This window comes from Anthonomus grandis, chromosome 1, assembly GCF_022605725.1.
Source record: "Anthonomus grandis grandis chromosome 1, icAntGran1.3, whole genome shotgun sequence".
Taxonomy (NCBI): Eukaryota; Metazoa; Arthropoda; class Insecta; order Coleoptera; family Curculionidae; genus Anthonomus; species Anthonomus grandis.
The window spans coordinates 56,658,975-56,678,898 of NC_065546.1; the positions used below are offsets into that span (position 1 = coordinate 56,658,975).

General features: G+C 35.6%; 1 protein-coding gene across 50 annotated transcripts in view; it reads right to left on the reverse strand.

The window, feature by feature from the left end:
- LOC126742793 (uncharacterized) overlaps window positions 1–19,924 on the reverse strand; it is a 255,085-nt gene that overhangs the window by 171,310 nt on the left and 63,851 nt on the right. For all 50 annotated transcript variants that reach the window (XM_050449953.1, XM_050449852.1, XM_050449861.1 and 47 more), the window contains 8 exons: window positions 12,606–12,769; window positions 12,202–12,545; window positions 10,627–10,739; window positions 10,347–10,554; window positions 3,340–3,522; window positions 3,249–3,275; window positions 1,898–1,963; window positions 1,801–1,839 (listed from right to left, as the gene is read on the reverse strand). In XM_050449953.1, the coding sequence (XP_050305910.1) occupies window positions 1,801–1,839; window positions 1,898–1,963; window positions 3,249–3,275; window positions 3,340–3,522; window positions 10,347–10,554; window positions 10,627–10,739; window positions 12,202–12,545; window positions 12,606–12,769 (1,144 nt within the window). The remainder of the gene's footprint in view (window positions 1–1,800; window positions 1,840–1,897; window positions 1,964–3,248; window positions 3,276–3,339; window positions 3,523–10,346; window positions 10,555–10,626; window positions 10,740–12,201; window positions 12,546–12,605; window positions 12,770–19,924) is intronic.

The following is a 19,924-nucleotide window of genomic DNA, read 5'->3' on the forward strand; positions in this document are numbered from 1 at the left end:
ATTTTTACTATCTTCTTTTACCGAACAGTACATTTGCGCCTGAGGTAAGCAATGGTAACCAGAACATAAAATCCCAAACAGCATCCATCATACGTCCTGAGTACGTAATTTTTATGTCATATTTATGTCCATTGTTACAAAAAATAACGTATTTAGTACGTACTATTGGATACGTAGTTCGTACGTATACTCGTTATGTCTCGCAGACGTACATACATGTACATATAAATACTTAGGAAATGTTTTAGCTCCTATGGATTATCCATGAATAAAAAAAACATATAAATTTTTGTTAATACATAAAACTATATGCCAGGAAGTTTTATTTTAAACATTGCTAATTTTAGTATTTTCTAACTGAGTGTTTTTGTCACCCCCACTGACAGTCAAATAGGTAATTGGCAACATGAGGTAGTTGCCAGTGTTAAGTGTGTTAAGACAAACGACAGATGCGAACGCCCTTCTTTGTAATTTCATGGTGAGAGCATATTTATTCGTTTTAGTAGTAATGAATTATATTTGATAATTTTCTTATTTTAAAATATAATTTTAAGGTCGAGCACTACAAGCAAGGATTGAAAGCACAAATAAAATTAAGGACTTTAATTTCACAATAGTTGCGAAGAACAAGTGATGTTTTTTTTGTATTTAAAACGAATATTTTTGGTTTTGTTTCTTAGACATATACATGTTTTGTTTTATATTTTTAAAATTAATATATTTTCAGTTTTGATAAATGAGTTATTTTTTCGATTCAATACATTTCACTATATCAAAAAAGGAGACGTGTAAACATTCTAGATACGTCATAATATGTCCAATACATGACGTAAAATATCCTAAAAGTACATTCATAATTGACGTAGAATTCTGCGGAATGTGGACGTCCTATATACGTCCATAGTACGTAATACGTCTTTTGGGGTACGTACTGAGTACGTACAAAATACGTTTTTAGCACGTATCTTGTGATGTTTGGGATAATTTCTAAAAAAATTATTATGTCTTTTATTGTCTCGAGCGTATTTTATTGGAAACTCACAGATCAGATTCATAATAACATTATCAAAAAATAAATAAATAAATTACAATGGGCGTTAATCTCTCTAATAAAAGTTTTCCCGTATCTTAAAACTTCTGGGAGTTTGCCACATATGTGTATGTAATCTCACTCTTCTTCTAATTTACTTCAAACTGATTAGCTGATCACAAATATTCACGATGCTATTTGTGATGCTGTAGATTTTGTGTTTTTACCTTTTATAAAAGTGTTTGACCAGCATCTTTGAAATAATGGAAGAATTTTTCGAGTTAGCTGATGAACGTTTGTCTTCGTTTTGAAGCACACGTTTCATCGTCTGATGAATTATACAAATCAGCCTGTTAAAAATGGGGTTTTTCAGGAGTGTTACGCCTGTGGCGGTTGATTTTTGGTCAAAGGATTTTTATTATTATATCTTTCATCAACCATATCTTGTAATGCCTTATTATTAATTATAATCATTTAATTTTTACGTATACTATAATACCTATTAAACATAATATCCAATCCAAAGAAAATTACATAAAACAATACATTTACATTTAATGTTTTATACGTTCATGCATCATCGAGGAAATACGGCTTTTAAGATATTCATGGAAAACTATCTTTATATTTAAGTTTAACACCCTGCATCTCGTAAAAGAAGCCCGTTGTTTTAAAATTACTCAATTACTTGATTAGCACCCTGTATGAAAGTTGTTGAGCACAGTGTTGCCACTTTGGGACTGAAGTATTTAATCACACAGTTACAATACCTTAAAAGTAAAGGATCTCCGTAGCCACGATCTCCTGGCCTAATAAAATCGAGTTGAATTAAAAGAAAGCTGTTAATTGACATATGGAAGGCCTCACCTCAACCCTCTAGTCTCCCGAGGTCCATACTTATCATTAAACTCGTCATACCCGGGATCTCCCGGCCTATAGAGAAACATTTTATCCGTTTATTAATTATACATCTAAGTGCGGGTATCCACGCGCCGGTTTTGATGGATGCGTCTCTACCGCATACATACGCGACACACACCGCGTTGCAAACGGACATGCACTAAGAACAATTCCAAAATTTAATTACTTCGAGACTTTCATAGAGAAATAATGTCTTCATTGCTAAGAATTATGTGTGGTCTTGAAGCAGCAGATTTTTTGCGAGAGTGAGTATAACGTAACCATTGAAAAAAGGCATTCATATTTTGAAAATAGTGTAGCAAAAAAATCGACAAATGTTATACAAATATTTGGTAGTATCATGATAAGTTTTTAAATTCTTACAGAATGTCTAAAAAATCATTTGGCGAATTATTAACTGTGTTAAAACAAGATATTTAATGTAATAATTTGGGTGGAAATGACTAAAAACGCGCGTTACAACCGGACCGTGTATCGCGATACATTTAAGTACCCTGCTAAGGCAAGTTGTCCTAACCGCAAAAAATGGTTTTTAAGGTTAAGACGGTTTTGCACGTAAATGGCAATAATCTTTCGGCCTACTAAACGAGAAAGTCCTATGTGTATGCCCGAAATAGTACTAAAAGTTTCGGATCTATAAAGAGTTAGAATATCACCTTGAAAGTGATTCCGATGCATGTGAAACCTGTAATAGTTACAAACGTTACATATAAAAAAAGTAATTAAACTAAGTCTTACCGGCAATCCTTAACTCAAACACTACGCTTCCGCTTATTCGACTTTTTGGGAATCATTGTTATTCCAGCTGCCACTATAACAATTATACGTTTATTTTCCTCAGATACCGACATATTTGAATATACAAATTAAATAATTTAAAGAAAACCTCTCCTAAACCTTTTCAAAAAATACAAATTCCACGTCTCGTTCCACGCGCCACGTAATCGCGCGCGATTTATCTTTTACACCTAAGGATTTACGCTCGCTATTCATTCTAAACAGTTTTAACCAAACGCAAGAGTTTCTTGGTAAATTACGAGTTTTTTTGAGCAACAGTTTTGGTCGCAGTTTTGGCCGTCATTTGCATGCGTTACGTGTAAAGGCGCGGTTAAAACGTTAAGTGTAAAGGCCGCTATCATCAATCTATGCAAGTCTCGAAGTAATTAAATTTTGGAGTTTTTCTTAGTGCATATCCGTTTTCAATGCAGTGGGTATCGCGTATATCACATGCGGTAGAAGCGCATGATCCGTTGAACCCGGATACTGTATACCCGCACTAAGAATGCAGATCTAGTACCGTAACACCAGGGGATCCTTTTTGGACCTAAAAAATTAACAAGAAAACGCTTATAAACATTCCGGAAAAGTTTCAGAGTGACCACGTATACCTGGCGCCCTCAGACGGCAACATCGCGGTTTTTGCCATAATGGGCTCCTCGGATACCTCACTAGGAGTGACCGTGAGCATTTCCTCTTCTGGTACACCAGACGCGGGCGTCTCCGAATCCTCGAGCAGCAAACCCAGGTTCGAGTCTGTCGGTTGCTCCTTGAGTGTCGTCGAGTCGGCCGACCTGAAAAACGAGAACAAAAAACTGTTTTTTGCCATAAAAGTCAATCTATTTACTTTTCATGGATGTCCATAGACTACTTCTACTGGACATCCTAGAAATAATAATTTTGAGCAATCCGATGGATTTCAAGTTTAGAACATTGAAAGACTAGAATCAGTTCAAATTTAATTTTTCATATCGGATCGAATTTGAACCAAATTTTCGTTGTGCGGTTAATTTTGCGAGCTAATGTACTATCGTGCCGAAAAAAAACTGGGACATTTTTCTTTTTCGATATTTATTTTTATTTCGAACATATTTTATAAATAAACCAAAACTAACTAATATCTTTTTTGATAATATGGAATAAAAAATTATTAATACTTAGTAAGCGCACCGTCGCGTCGTTATCAATTACAGCTTTGAAACGTCGTGGCATATTTAAAATTAAGTTTCTGGTATATTCTTCGGTTATTTGGTCCCATGCGTCATCTATCTTTAGGCGTAATTCATTCTGATTTCTAGGCCTAAAGTTATTTTTATACATATATTTTGCCATTGTACCCTAAACGTTTTCAATCGAGTTGATATCAGGGCTTTTCGAGGGCCACGGTAAAACTTGAACTCGTCTTTCGTCTAGATAGTTTTGAACTATACGGGCGATACAGAAGCATTATCATGTTGGAAGATAAAATCTTGCCCATAGACTACACCAACCGATGGCATCATAACATTATTCAGGATATTTCAATATCCTAAGGCATTAAGCCTTCCATGCACTATTTGACAAACGCCCTCTAAAACTAATCCAGGCCCAAACGTTTATACTAAAACGTCCACTTTGATTAGTCTTATGTGTATATCTTTCATAATATCTGGTATTAAGCCTGCTACTCACTATTCGTTACTTCGGCAGTTCGTCGCAGTAATTCACGAAGTATTGCTTAATGAGTATGACTTGCTGCATTCGTTGCTGCGGCGCTTCGCCAGACTTAGCCCAGATGTCGGTATTTGGACGAATCATCAAAGGGAAAATGAACGATGCGACGAAGCGACGAAGTTATAAACGCGTTTGGTCACAGATCTAATTCGCGAATCATTTGTTGAAGAAAAGTCGTTGTGTATGTTTACGTTCTGTTTAAACTGTTTATTTTGTTGATTTTTCTGTTTAAACTGTTTAAAGTGTCGGCTGTAGAAATGGAATAGAATGACGATAATCTTTTTACATTCATCCAAAAAATACAACTGTATCCATGTTTATGGAATCCAAGCGATAAAAATTAAAAAAATCGCAATAAACTGCATGATGCTTTCAAAAGCATCGCGGAAGAAATGAATATTGAAAATATCGATGAACTAAAAAAGAAAAGAGAAAGTCTTTTTCAAACTCACAGAGGCTACAGGAGGAAGGTATTCTGTAGTCAGAAATCGGGAGCAGGGACAGGCGACATATATAAACCAACATCGCCGCCATACTCATTTTTAGATAACTTTCTACACGGGATATACACTCCGAAAGGAAAAGTTGACACGTTGTTAAGTAAAAACAACTTATTTGATTTTTTTGTTTATATTTTGGCAAGTTTTTTTTTGAAAAAAACAGTGACATTTGACAGGATTTTTTTTATCAATGGACAGTGCTTAAAAAGTTAAAATAAGAAAGTGCAAACGGCTTTTTTGTAACTTAAATAGTTTGGCTTTTATGGCTTGTCAAAAATACAAAAAGGCCTCTTTTTAACTTGATATTTTAAAAAACTGGTAGGATTCATCATAAAAAAACGGAAACTAATTTCTTTTAAACTCTGCGTTCGCACTATAGTAGATAAGCTAGTATTCATTTTGCCATGAAACTTGTCCTGTTTTTGAAAAATAGTTTGCAAATTCGAGTCGAACTTTTTCTGCGTCATTTTTAGGTTTTCTAGCAATCCTTTTTAATAGCTTAAATGATGTCATTCCGTCATTATCATTTCTCCACGATCCAGCAACAAAATAACCCTCCACCTCTACGTCAAATGTCCCAGTTGGTGTATAACTGGTTCGTGAGGTCTTGCTCCTTCGCAAAAAACTGTGCAAAAGTACACAAGTGTGTACAATTACATTTGCCTTTTCTGGATTGAGCATAATGAGTGTTCTAAAAATGCGAAATACCGATGCCATAATTCCAAAGACATTTTCAATCATTCTTCGTGCTCTGGACAGTCTGTAGTTATATTCGTTTTGAAGAACCTTTATCATGTATTCCCGGATAAGGCACCATTATATTATTTTTTAGGGGAAAGGCATTGTCACTTACTATAACATATATTAGTATTTGTTATAAGATCGTCGGGGGGGAAATTGATCGTGCCCATTTCCATATGCTGGGATAACTTACATTTGTAAAATACTCCTCTCCGTCTGACATTCGACCAGGTGATCCAATATTAGCATACACGGTGGCCAAAAGTAGATTGACAACTACTTATTTTTCAAATTTGTTTATATCACGGTTTAGGAAATTATAAATTAGGTGGGACAGTACCTGATTAAAAAACAACGGAGCCTATTTGTAATGTTTAATTATATTTAAATTATTTATTCGTAATACCCAATTTTATTAAAAAAAAAATAAAAAAACTAAACAATTTTCAAGTGGCCAAAATTAAATTGACAAATTCAAAGCTTACTAAAATAAAAATAAGTATAGAAAATTTAAAGGGTTTTATTCAATAATGCGTTGCATAGCCTCTATTTCTTCTCACTTCCACCAACCTTTTGGGCATTAACCTAATTAAATTGTCAATATAGGACGTGTCAATGGATATCGAGCATGCCTTCAAAGCTTCAAAAAGTTCTTGTTTATTTTTGAAATTTTTACATCGGATGTGACGATCAACGTAATCCCAAATTTTCTCGATCGGATTTAGGCCCGGTGACTGTGACGGCCATTTGATAACATTAATTTTTTCTTGGGTCAACCATTGCTTAACGACCTTGGATGCGTGTTTCGGATCGTTATCATGTTGAAAGTAGTGGTTGAGAGGCATAACTTCATCAGCGTAAGGTAACATAACATCCTGCAGTATGTCTTTATATATGAAACGATCCATCGTGCCTTTTATCAAGTGTAGTGGACCCATCCCATAGCCCCAAAAACACCCCCACACCATCACGGAACCACCTCCATGCTTGACTGTGGACATCGTATATTTGGGATCATACCTTTGGTTCACAGGACGCCTAACATCTTTTGCCATCCGAATTAATTAAATTGAACTTTGATTTATCACTAAAAATAACTTTTTTCCATTCGGAGACTGTCCAGTGACTATGTTCTCGAGCAAAGCTCAATCGCGCCCGTACGTTTTTTAAACTTAGCAGTGGTTTCTTTGCAGGGCGCCTTGTTTTTAAATCACTATATTGAAGTCTCCTTCTAATGGTACGACAACTAACTGAACCCACACCTTCTTCTTCCAAATGCAACTTGATTTCTATTGAAGTTGCGAATGGGTCAAGTTTTGCTTTTTTCAAAATTAATTTGTCAACACGACTAGTGGTCTTCTTTGGTCGGCCAGTTTTTTTTAGAGGAACAACACTTCCACGGAGATTAAATTTTTTTATTACTTGACTTACTGTTGCCCTAAAAAGAGAAAATTTTTGAGCAACAACCGCCTGTTTAACCCCTTTCCGGTAATCGTCGATTATTCGCATCTTAATATCGATCCATAAAGTTATACCACGTGGCATTGTGAATATTTTTCAAAACTAATAGTAAGGAAAGTCAAGTCAACAGAAACCAACGCATAAAACTCAGAGACTGAATAAATATGTTGTTTGTCAATCCAATTTTGGCCACCTAGCAGTCAAACAAAATTATTGGAATTTGATAAAAAACTATTGAGAAAAAGTGCAAGCAATAAAAATCTATGGATTTTGTTTCTTCAAACTATGGTTTTTCCTTTGCTTCAGATAAAATATATCCATAAAAATGGAATTTGTCAATCTACTTTTGGCCACGAGTGTATGTTATAATGTAATCGGCGTCACATAATGCCATTAAATTTATGCTAAATGTCGATTTATAATTGAAATATTCACTACCACTATTTATTGGTGCTTGTAGAATCACATGGTTCCCGTCAATGGCTCCGCAACAGTGTGAAAAATGCTAACGTTCCTCAAATAACTGCGCAATTTTTTTTCCATTCTGCAGGCGATTGTGGAGTCTGAAATAATAAATATTTTTTGTAGGATAATTTGGATGATAATGAAGACCTAAACAAAGGAAAGATCAGATAATGATAATGAGACATCACAAATATATTTTAAAGAAAATAAGGAAACTGAAGAGCGTTCTACTATTAATGAAGGTACCGAAGTTTCTTTTGCTTTTTACCTATACTAACTATTTTTTTCTATTAGAAAAGAACCAGTCTCGGAAACGACCAGCAAAGCAAAGTCGCGTGAAGCGACCAAGGAAGGAGCAAGATCGTGCAGATATGGCATTCAATGAGCTTTTACAAATCAAGGAAAAAATAGCTGCAAGAAATTCCAGCTGTGAGAGTCGAGATGGGTGCACCGTATACGCCGAACTCCTTGCCATAAAGTTACGAAAGCTGGATGGACGTACACAACGCTTAGCTATGCACAAAATAGATAATGTCATGTTTGATCTGACTGTCGATTCACCGATGTTACCGTCACCCAGGTCTCACTCTTCCCATTCATCCCATGTTATTTCCACACCTCTGGCTCTCCATGTGCACAATCACAGGCGACATCCAGTTTTTACGAACAGTCAAACAGTCGCTACATTACTCTGCAGCCACTTTCCGTTGTAAATGAAGCTTCACAGCAGGAATTCTTTCTTACATTGCAATCTAGCTCACAGAATTTTTGTGATGATTTACTGTTTACTGATTCTGGTAATTGAGAAAAAACTGAGTAAACCTGGTTCATATTATTTTTTGTTTATTTTTGTTTTGTTACTTACAATTATTAATATATTTTATTTTTCTTTAAAACTCTTTCGATTACATTCATGGTGTCCATTTAAATGCTCTGATAGTGCAATAACAAGTGCTTGGCATACTTCTGGCACTATCACCGATATTATTTGGGGAGAAATTTTGAAGAGGAAACTTAAGCTTTGATATAAGTCGCCAGATGCCAAATATCTCAACGTAACAGCTAGTCTTTCTTTTGCTGGTATGGATAACCTGAATTGCGTGTCCATTTTCTGTATTTGGGGACCAATATTATTCAAAAGCAACTCAAAGTCTTCATAACTGATCCTGCAAAAGTTATGAAATTTGCCAGACGGTTCCTTAAGCATATCCACGATCATGGTAGTACAGTTGAACATAAATCAGTTCGTACAATTTTTCTTTAACGTTAGTTGCAATGCGTTTTATATTATTATAAAGATGTATACTTACCGAGATCTGCTTTTATATAATGACTGGGTCCACCATCTTCTTTTTTTTCAATCTGACATTGAAGTTTTTTGATCACACTTCGCACAATGGACGAATTTCCATGCATCATCGGAGCGAAGCTAAATTAACGTCGTATGAGTAGGATGTACTGCGTCGGGTGGTCGAAGCGCGAATTGACGAACTGAACCGACGAATCGCATTAACTAAACGAAGTAACGAATAGTGAGTAGCGGCCTTAAAAAGGCCTGTAAACGCGGATTTTGCCATTATTGCACGATTGAAAGGTTTTTTTATCCGAAAATATTACCGTTTCCCATATGTTGTTTTGGTATGCATATTGATGGGCACATTCTAATCTTCTCTGTTTGTTTGCTTCAGTCAAAAACTTTTTATTTGTTGCACAGCAACTTTTAATTTCCGAATTTCTTACCCTACAACGAGCTGTATTAGCTGAACCAGGAAAATGCGTGTCTTCTTTCGCCTTTATTGCTGTTTTAAACGGATTGTTTCTTAATAGAAGGCCAACTCTCTATCTTGAATGTCGTTTGGAATTTTTGGTAGACCAGAATCTGGATTTCTTACAATAGCTCCATATTATGCAATTTTTGCCTTAGCTAAGGAAACGGTATTTTTACTAATGCTCAATTCTTCTGCGATTCTTCTTATAGGAACTCCATCCATCAGACGAGTGTATATTATCGCTTTTTGTTGAGGAGATAATGCAGGCATTTTGAAAGAACGATTTTGTTGACGCGGCTGTCACAAAATTAAATTAACTCTAACAACATCAAAACATATTATTCTAATAGACCAAGAGATTTTGGAGATTTTGCTGTCACAGTTTTTTTTTGTTGGCACGATAGTACATAAGTATTTGATATCATTGCATCATAGTTGCTGCAAGCAAACAGGCTGTCCATAGTTTTACAACAATGCTAATTTTTATCCTGCCAATGTTCTAGATTTCAAGATACTTGATTTTGTAGTTAGATATATTTATTAAACTTACGAAAATCATGTTTGTCATATCTTTTTTTGAACAGTAAAAATTGCAATATTAAAATAAATACTTTTTTACAATTCAGTAATCTGTTTTATTGCAAAAAAAGTGTTTAGGATATTCATTATCTTTAAGGAATTTTTTATTCTGTCTAAGGAATCTCCATTCATTTTTTGTTTCATAAATATTTGGATATACAAAATACATTTTATATTCAATAGTTTTTCTCAATTTTATTCAATGGACCTATGGCCGTCTAATTTTTTAACATTTGTATCATGCTACGAACATCTGTTGGATTTTTTTAAAGAAACTAATTATGACTTTAACATTTCCAAAAAGAGAAACCGTTAAGGGTTCATAGGACCCATTTGTGCTGCGTGGATAAGAAACTCAATATTTTTGCAAACAACCAGTACAATACTCACTCAGTAGTTAAAGCTTCCTTCCCTTTCTTACAGTCCAAAATGGAGTCGCATGGTACGGCACATTTGTCCCCGGTTTTGGGGTCGACCTCGCACTTGGTGCCCTTTTTGCACGGATTAAGCCGACACGTTTCAGTCATGCATACTTTTCTCTTTTCCCCAGGTTTCAGATGGCATCCTAGTTCCGAGAAACACTTCACGACCCCCGGCCCTAAAAATGTGAACAGTCAATCAGTCAGTCAACGCAATAAACATATTGGGATGAAGGGTTAATATATAATACCTGGTTTGCCCATTCCGCAAGCCACCTTGGGTTTGGGGCCACCAAAGGGGCATGTAGCGGGAGAACAGCCTGTTGGTGCATTGTCATCAAAAGTCTCCTTTTTTTTCTCCCTCCTATTAAATAAAAATAAAATAATCTTTATTGTATGCAACAAATAAATTACATCTATTCTATACAGGGTGTTCGAAAAATAGACAATGGATGATTCCTTGTGAAAGAATATGAGAAAAAGTTTCTATAAACATGGGTCCAAAAATGCACAGTTTTCAAGATACATTAAAATAACGGAGATATTCCGCAAAAGTACCCAAAATGGGACACCCTGTACGGTGCAGCTTATACCCAAAAATCTTCTTTGGGCCGTATTATGACTATCGACCTGCTTTACGTGCTCACTCACATGAACCCTCTGAGACAAATTTCTAGTAAATCTTAAACAGGAATTTTGAATTTTCTGGATTTTATATTTATTTCGTTCAGTTAAAAAAGGACCATATACAATATTTAAGTATCTAGCAATACTAAGCACTAAATAAACTCTCTGTAAGGATTTTTTTTGTACTAGCAGGCAAAATATCCTTAAATTCATATAATGACTTTAATTTATAATATGACTGTTGACAAACGCGTGCATTAAATGACATTCGATTATCCATACAAAGGCCCAGGTTTTTTACCTGATCTACCCATTCCAATTCAACACCATTAATATTTTAATATTTACTCGGTGCTCCATTATTCAAGGTACTTTCATTTCCTGAGAACAGGATTGCCTGTGTTTTACCAGAATTTATAACTATACTGATCTATACCTGCCTACCCCACATTCAGAGTTGGTCAAAAGTTATTATATTATATATTATATTATTATATCCCCATATTATTATAATGCAAAAAAAATGCACAATCATCTGCTATTGGAAATTAAATCCATCACATCTTTTTTTGCATTTCGTAAAGCATTAAAAGCATTCTGGAGAGAGCTTTTTATACAGTTAACGATTTTTTTTTTGTAATCATTGATTTGAAATTTCGCACTAGCTGATTATGTATTTTACTACCTGTACATGTTTAGGTATACTGCTTTGTGTAGCTATTTTAGGATTTTTTATAATTTTTTACTTTTTTAAACATTTTTTACATTTTTTTTTTTTGACATTGTATACATTAAATTGTATATTTTATAATAATATTTTTGACTGCTTACAATTCTTAAATTGTATTAATCTGTATATATTGTAGATATTCTGTTCTATTATATCTATTTACTTATTTATTAGTTTTAAATTTTGTTTTGTTTTTCTTTTCTTTAATTGTGTTTTGTTTGTATTTTTGTGTCTTTTTTATTTTACAGCTTTGTCTACAAATTGTAACAATTTCTTGACAATAAAGCATTGATTGATTGATTGATAAAAAGTGAATTTTGTCAGCCCTATCAGAGATCACTCTGTAAGTCAGCATTAATTAAATCCAAATAACTTCAGGCAGGCAACCAACAATGACTACAAACAAGTATTTTAAATTGTAATGCCCCTTAAAGATCAGTAATCAACACATGAACTAAATGATCTTTACCTAACACGTCCGCTCTTGATGGTATCGGTGGAACCTCGGGATTTGGACCTTCCGACTTTAGATCTGGATTTGCCGAGGCGCGATCCCGACCTCCCACTTCTAGATCGAGATCTTCCAGTTTTGGATTTTTCCACCCTCGATTGCGACCTGTTGGTTTTTGACTTGGATTTTCCCAGTCTGGATCGTGATCTGTCGGATTTCCCAATTCGAGATCGGGATTTGCTTTTGTCCGCTTTAGGTCGGGATTTGCTACGGCTTATCCTGCTGCGGCTTTTATGCGGTTTTCGAGTGTCACCTACCGGTTTTTTCTGGTAACTCGTCTCCTCTAATTCCTCATGACTTTTCTAAAAATTGAAACACATTTGAAGATTGGAGTTTTTTTTTTTAGCAAAGAGATACATTACATTAGGAAACTCCAAGTTCTGATGGATAACCATGACGTCCTCGCTCGATTTTCGATGAGGAATTTCTTTTTTTTTGTGCTTGTTTCTGTGCTTTTCGACTTTTTTATCAGCAGCTCTTTGTGGAGTTGATGTTCGGTAGTTTTCTCTATGATTGTTCGGGCGGTCTTTAAGTGAAGATTCATCCATTAATTGGAATTAATGACAAATCAAATAGAAGAAGAAGAAGAAGGAACGTATTTAAGCAAATTATAATATTTAGTTTTGTTTGAAAAATCCTAATGTGCATTTTGTTTATCATTGAAAATACTGAGGGTCATTGCCGAGCAACTATGGGAAGCTTGTTTGCTTACATCTCAGAAACAATGATGCCATATGCTTATGTAGAAATATCAAAAAAACGTTTTACAATATCATAAAAATGTGTCACTTATTTTGACAGACACAAAACGATACTATTATTCCCCTTTATTAAACTATTGTAACGAAATTCGGGAACACACTTTTATTGTCAACGTCAAAAACACTAACCTAACTCGCCTTGACGCGCGTCCTTTTTAAAACCCGATGGAACAGTTTCGAAATATTTAGAATTATCTTCATTGTTTTTGCTCAAAGAGACCAATAATTTTAGGAGAATACTGACAGTCAAAGCAAGCAAGTATACAAATTCTAGAAAATAGGGCGCTAGCCGGACGATATTTACAATTTTCATCTTCGTTGTCGGATGTCGCTGGATACGGTACACCACGTCGTTGATTCTGGTGACCACATTGAATGGACCTTCCCAATCCTTCTGGAGCTTTGGTGACTTGCCCTTCGTCCTCCGTAGATTGTATAACCAGGCTTTATCCCCAGGATTAAAACCGGTAGAATTTGCCTTTATGTCATAACGTGATTCATTCTGTTACTTTCTAGATGAAGTTTATCCCGTGCTTGTTCGTGAACAATTTGTAAACGCTCTTGTAAATGGTCGACGTACTCCTCAAGGGTTTCAAACTTATGGGGTCTTCCAGTAATAATGTCTAAAGGTAAACGAAGTTCATCACCGTAGACAACTTTTGCCGGCTTTTTCCAGTTGACTTGTGGATAGAAGAACGATATGCTAATAGGAATGGTTGTATACAGGTATCCCAGTCGCTTTGCTTAGAGTTTACCACCATCCTCAAATAGGTTTCAAATGTGCGGTTAAATCTTTCAACCATTCCATCAGACAGAGGGTGTAGTGGGGTTGTACGGGTCTTATTGATTCCCAGCAACTGGCATACTTGTTGGAATATTTGCTCAACATCTTAGCAGCCAGTAAAACCGTTCTCTAACTTTTGCCAAGGTCTTACTAACTCCAAAATGTCCTCCGCTGACACCGCCATGAACAGCTTCAAGAACTTCCGGAATCCGTTTTCGAGGAAGGACTGTCAGATATGTCCTTTCTTTTCCATCTACGCTCTCCCAGACTCTTTTTAACAATTCATCTTTTATAACCAATGAATTCCATTGACACCAATAAGCTTTTAGTTCTGGAGATTTGTCAGAAATATCTTTCCATTCTGGTTTTGAAATTTCTCGAGATTTCAGTTCGTAAATAAGACGAAATACCGGGTCATCACACTGATCTTGGATGCTGTTTTGATTCCTTTTTAAAACAATGTTGACATGTTTCAATACAGGGTCTTCTCGACAAAGCATCGGCATTTTGGTGATATTCGCCTTTCCTATGTTCTATTGTAAAGTCATACTCTTGTAATCGTTGAAGCCACCTTGCTATTTGTCCTTCGGGGTTTTTAAACTGAAACAGCAATTTCAACGAAGCATGGTCAGTTCTAAGAATAAATCGTTGACCATACAAATATTTATGGAAATCTTCAATAGTTGCCAATAGCTCTCGTCTGGTGACACAATAGTTTCTTTCTGGTTTTGATAACGTTTTACTGAAATAAGCTACCACTTGCTCGCCATCTTCATATTTTTGTGATAGAACGGCCCCAATTCCAACATTACTCGTATCGGTATCCAAAATAAAAGTTTGTCCAGGAATCGGATTTGTTAAAATTGGAGATGTGCATAGTGCTCTTTTTAACCGTTGAAATGCTTCTTCACAGTCTGTTGACCAACTAAATACCATTTTGTCCTCCGTGAGCTTATGTAGAGGCTTTGCAAGATTAGCGAAATTTCTTACAAATCTTCTGTAATAAACTGGTGTTTGTCAGTGGGTCGTGGCCATTTTTCGATTGCCTCTACTTTATCTGGATCAGTCTTGACACCTTTTTCTGATATTACATGACCAAGGTATCGAACTTCTTTTTGAAATAAGCAACATTTTTTAGGACTTAGCTTCAGGTTGGCCTCTCGAAGTTTAACAAATACCTTTTGAATATTCTTCAAATGATCTTCAAATGTTTTTTCCAGTATGATGACGTCATCCAGATAAACTAAACATGATTCCCAAGTCATTCCACGTAAAATTGTTTCCATAAGTCTCTCAAAGGTAGCTGGAGCATTGCAGAGTTCAAAGGGCTTGACTGTAAACTGCCAAAGTCCTGTTCCAGTCGAGAATGCGGTCCTTTCCTTATCTTCTGTGTGCATCTTTACCTGCCAGTATCCACTCTTTAGATCAAGTGTTAAGAACCATTGTGAACCTGATAGCGTGTCCAGGGTGTCGTCAATTCCTGGTAGGGGATAACTGTCTTTCTTGGTAATGTCATTCAATCTAGTGGATCCATCCTTTTTCTTCACTAGCACAACTGGGGATGTCCAAAGACTCTGAGAAGGTTCTATCACTCCTTGTGTCCTCATTTCTTGAAGCATTGAGGAAACTTCTCCTTGTTTAACTATCGGAATTCTTCGAGGTGCTTGTTTAATCGGAGCATTGTCTCCAGTGTTAATTCGATGCTGCACCAAATCAGTTCTTCCCAGGTCATTATCGTGCAAGGAAAATACATCTTGATTTTTTTCAAGGAGACGTCGCAATTTACTACACTGGTCCATGGTTAAATTGGCAGATGATTCTTCAAATAGGTTCTGTAAACATACAGGAAAAGGTCTGTTGGAATAACGACTTCTATCAGCATTTTTTATGACTGCCACTACTTCAGAGCATACCCCAATGTTCTCTCCTTGTTTCAGGTGTTGATTATATCCTTTTAAATTTACCATTCGAACCAAAACAGTAGATTTCTTCTGCGTAGATAAAGTCTTGGCTGGAAAAATTCCTTTACCATATAGTTTGCAGTTTTCCATGGGCTCAATCAAAACAGTTTCTCCCTCTTTTCCTCCAGTTGTAGCATTAATCACCACCTCTGAATTTGCTGGTATGGTAATATCCTTATTCAAAGGTCTTAACGACTCTGGTATTTACTTTATCTTCATATAGGTGGTGCATAAAAATCTCTTCATTTCTCGTCGTCAATATCCGGTTATATACATACATTTTAAACTGCTGAGCATTCATAACATCTAATCCTAATATGACATCATCCATTATTTCTGTACTGGCTGTTGGAATGTTGTTAAGCCAATGGTGACTGTAGCTTCATGCAATCCAAGAATCGGGATCCTTTTTCCATTTGCAGACTCCAGAATTAAATTGGGTGGTGCTGAAAGCCTACAGTGTGCTACGATGTTCGGCTTCACGATAGTATGACTTGATCCTGTATCCACTACCATCTCACATTCACGGCCGCATATTTTTCCCGGTACTACCAAGCTCTCTCCAGGATGTGGCAGCCGGTTTAGTCTTATACGTGGGGCTTGGTAGCACCCAGCCAGCTTGCGCCCCATAAAGCTGACTGGTTGAAGTTTTCCTGGTTCCTTGGATCTCTTAAAGGCTTGGGGCATTGACGTTTAAGGTGCCCCTCCTCATTGCAATTCCAACATTGCAATGGTCTTTTAGGTTTCCTCGCTAATAATGATTCAATCTTCTTTAGGCGATCTTTGAGATCACTTTCCGGAGTTCTGATTTGTCTTATTCGTGTCTGTCTTCTAGTTGCTTGAAAAGCTGCCTCATACTCTAGTCCATGAGCCAAAGCTTCTGAAATACTTTTATGATGAGCCATCCTTAGAGCGTGGTTAGTATCTGGATCTCGAACTCCGTCAATAAAACAATTTATAGAAATTTGTTCTCGGAACTCTGTTGGGGCTGAAGGGTAAGCCAGATTTACTAATCGAGCAACATCGGCCTCAAACTGTTGAAGTCCTTCCTCGGGTTGTTGTCTTCTAGATTTCAATTGACCCTGGTACACTTATTGTAGATGGGCTTCACCGTATCTCATCTCTAAGGTACGCACCAGTACGTCGAAATTCTTAATATTTCTGTAGCTTCTCCTCTAAGGCTTAGCTTAAGATTGATTGCCTTTTCTTCGTTATCCCAGCGATTTCCCCTAGCAGCGGCCTCAAATTGATTCAAATAGGTACTCCATGCTTCTTTGCCGTCGAATTTTGGTGGCTTTACTTTCATCATTGTTTGCATTCCAGGATAGGGATAAAGAGGGGTCCGTTTTACTTTCATCTCTAGTTCTTGGATCTTTTTTTGTACTTGTCCCAATTCTTCTTCTACTGTGGCTTCAAAGTTAGTCATTAATTGTTTCTGATTCTTCTCCAGATCTTCTTTAGGTTGTAAAACTCGTTCCTCTTGTTTTCTGTCTCGTTCCTCCTGCTCCTTTTTAAGATTATCTTTTAAATTCAGTAAGTCATCTTTCATGATTCGAATCAGGTCTTCATTTTCTTTCTTCAGGTCAGATTTAATTGTCTTAAGTAAATCTTCCTGTTTCTTGTCTCGCTCTTCTTGTTCTTCCCTCTGTTTACGGTCTCGTTCTTCTTGTTTACGGTATTGTTCTTCTTGTTTGCGGTCTCGTTCTTCTTGTTCTTCCTTCTGTTTACGGTCTCTTTCTTCTTGTTTGCGGTCTCGTTCTTCTTGTTCTTCCTTCTGTTTACGGTCTCGTTCTTCTTGTTTGCGGTCTCTTTCTTCTTGTTTGCGGTCTCGTTCTTCTTGTTCTACTTTTTGCTCGTCAAACTTCGTTAATAGCAGCTCCATCAATTTCTCGGTCTCCATCTTGGCCTGACTTCTTGTTAAAGGCATCCACTAAAATGAGCTTCCAAATATCCTTTACTTCTGACACCAATTGTAACGAAATTCGGGAACACACTTTTATTGTCAACGTCAAAAACACTAACCTAAGACGCCTTGACGCGCGTCCTTTTTAAAACCCGATGGAACAGTTTCGAAATATTTGGAATTATCTTCATTGTTTTTGCTCAAAAAGATCAATAATTTTAGGAGAATACTGACTGTCAAAGCAAGCAGCTATACAAATTCTAGAAAATTAGAACTACAGGGATTTACAATAATATAATCTAAATAACCTAAATTGGGGCCAAAATGGGGCTCTCGAACAAGATGAACTACGTAAAAACTAAACACTATAGATAAAAATAATAAACCAAACGTAAGTAGAACCCTAAAGAAACCCTACGAATCAACTTTAACAACAGAATACTAATAAAATTGTACAAAAACTAGGAGAATAATTAACGTATTTACATTTTCATAATAATATGAATATTTTTTTAATAAAATATGATAACATACTCTATAAAGTCCATATTCAAAGTTAAATGAATGTAGGTCACGTATATTAAAGAACAAGGCAACAACAACGCAACGCCTCACTGTGTTTTACTGTTTTGTCTTATAGGGAAAAAGAGGACAAAATTCATTGCTTTAAGACTATACAGGTTGTTCGAAAAATAGACGGAAATATTTCAATGGGTGATTTTTTGTAAAAAAAAATGAGAAGAAGTTTCTATAAACACGGGTCCGAAAATGCACAGTTTTCAAGATACAGGGTGATACATTTTTTTTTAATATTAATTATTTTTCTAGGAGAACTGACACTTATCAATGTCAAACCTCCATGCATAAATTATTAATAATATATATTTTATTTTTTATTTTATTTATTTAAAGCAGTACAGCCCAACAGTATATCCATTTAATGGGCAATATAAATTACATACCTATATATATGTCATTATAAATGTTCAAAATATAAAGATAAACTAAGTCTAAATAGCTTATAAGTATCTAAAAAATTATTTTAAGAGAAAAAAAGAAAAAAAAACAAAAAAACAAGAATTTCAGAGAGAGAGGAAAGAGTAAAAAAAAAAATATCATTTTAACCCGAAATACAAATCAGCTAAGCATACTAAATAGAGTACCATAACAAATGCGATACGTAAACTTTAGAATACCAAGTCGCGAATATAAGTTCATTAAGAAGTAGTAAACAACTCAGTAAAAACTTTAAAAAATTATTACGTGAGCAAACAAATAGATCACAGAATGGCGTTATTTTGTTTGAATTGTCTGACATTACGTATAAGGGTGAACTTAACATTACATTTGTCCTGGCCCCTGGGCAATAAAATAAGTTTGTGTTTCTTGAGTTGAGACGCGGCACAGAAAAATTTAGATTCTCTAGTAGCTCAGGACAATCAACTTTCCCATGCAATATGTTATGCACCAACAAGACCGACGATCTATTTCTTCTAATTTCAAGAGGTTCCACGGAAAAGCGAGTTAGGAGAGTTTCGTAAGAGATTCCCTGAGGAGGATAAAATCCGTCAGCCTTGAAGGAAAAATACTTTAAAAATTTTCTCTGTATTTTTTCGATAGAATATTTATGAACCTGGTAGTAAGGGTTCCACACTATAGAAGCATATTCCAATTTAGAACGTAAAAGAGCAAAATATAAGTTTTTTAAGGCTTCTATGTTACTGAAACCCCGACAGTTTCGCACAATAAATCCAAAGACTCTACTAGCACTGTTTGATATATTATCTATCTGGTTCACAAAGGTAAGCTTATTATCAAACACCACACCCAAATCACTGATTGATAAACATCGAGTAAGTTCTGTGGAAAGGGTGTAATCGAATTCGATTACATTTTTCCTTATAGAAAAGGACACCACCTTACACTTAGACACATTTAGATTTAACCTGTTTTCATCACACCACAGACTTACACACCTCAAATCAGAATATTGGTTACAGAAGAATAGATTTTTAGATCATCAGCAAATAAGAGCTTTTGTTGATCTAGTTTATCACTTAAGTCATTGATAAATAAGAGAAAAAATAATGGACCTAAATTTGACCCTTGGGGAACCCACGATGACGCAGTATATTTATAGGGACAGAAACCCCGTTGACAGACATATTGCTTTCTATTTAAGAGATAGCTCTTAAAAAGGATCAAGGAATCCGATAGAAAACCAAAACTATGAAGTTTATTTAAGAGTATATTATGATCCAAGCGATCAAAA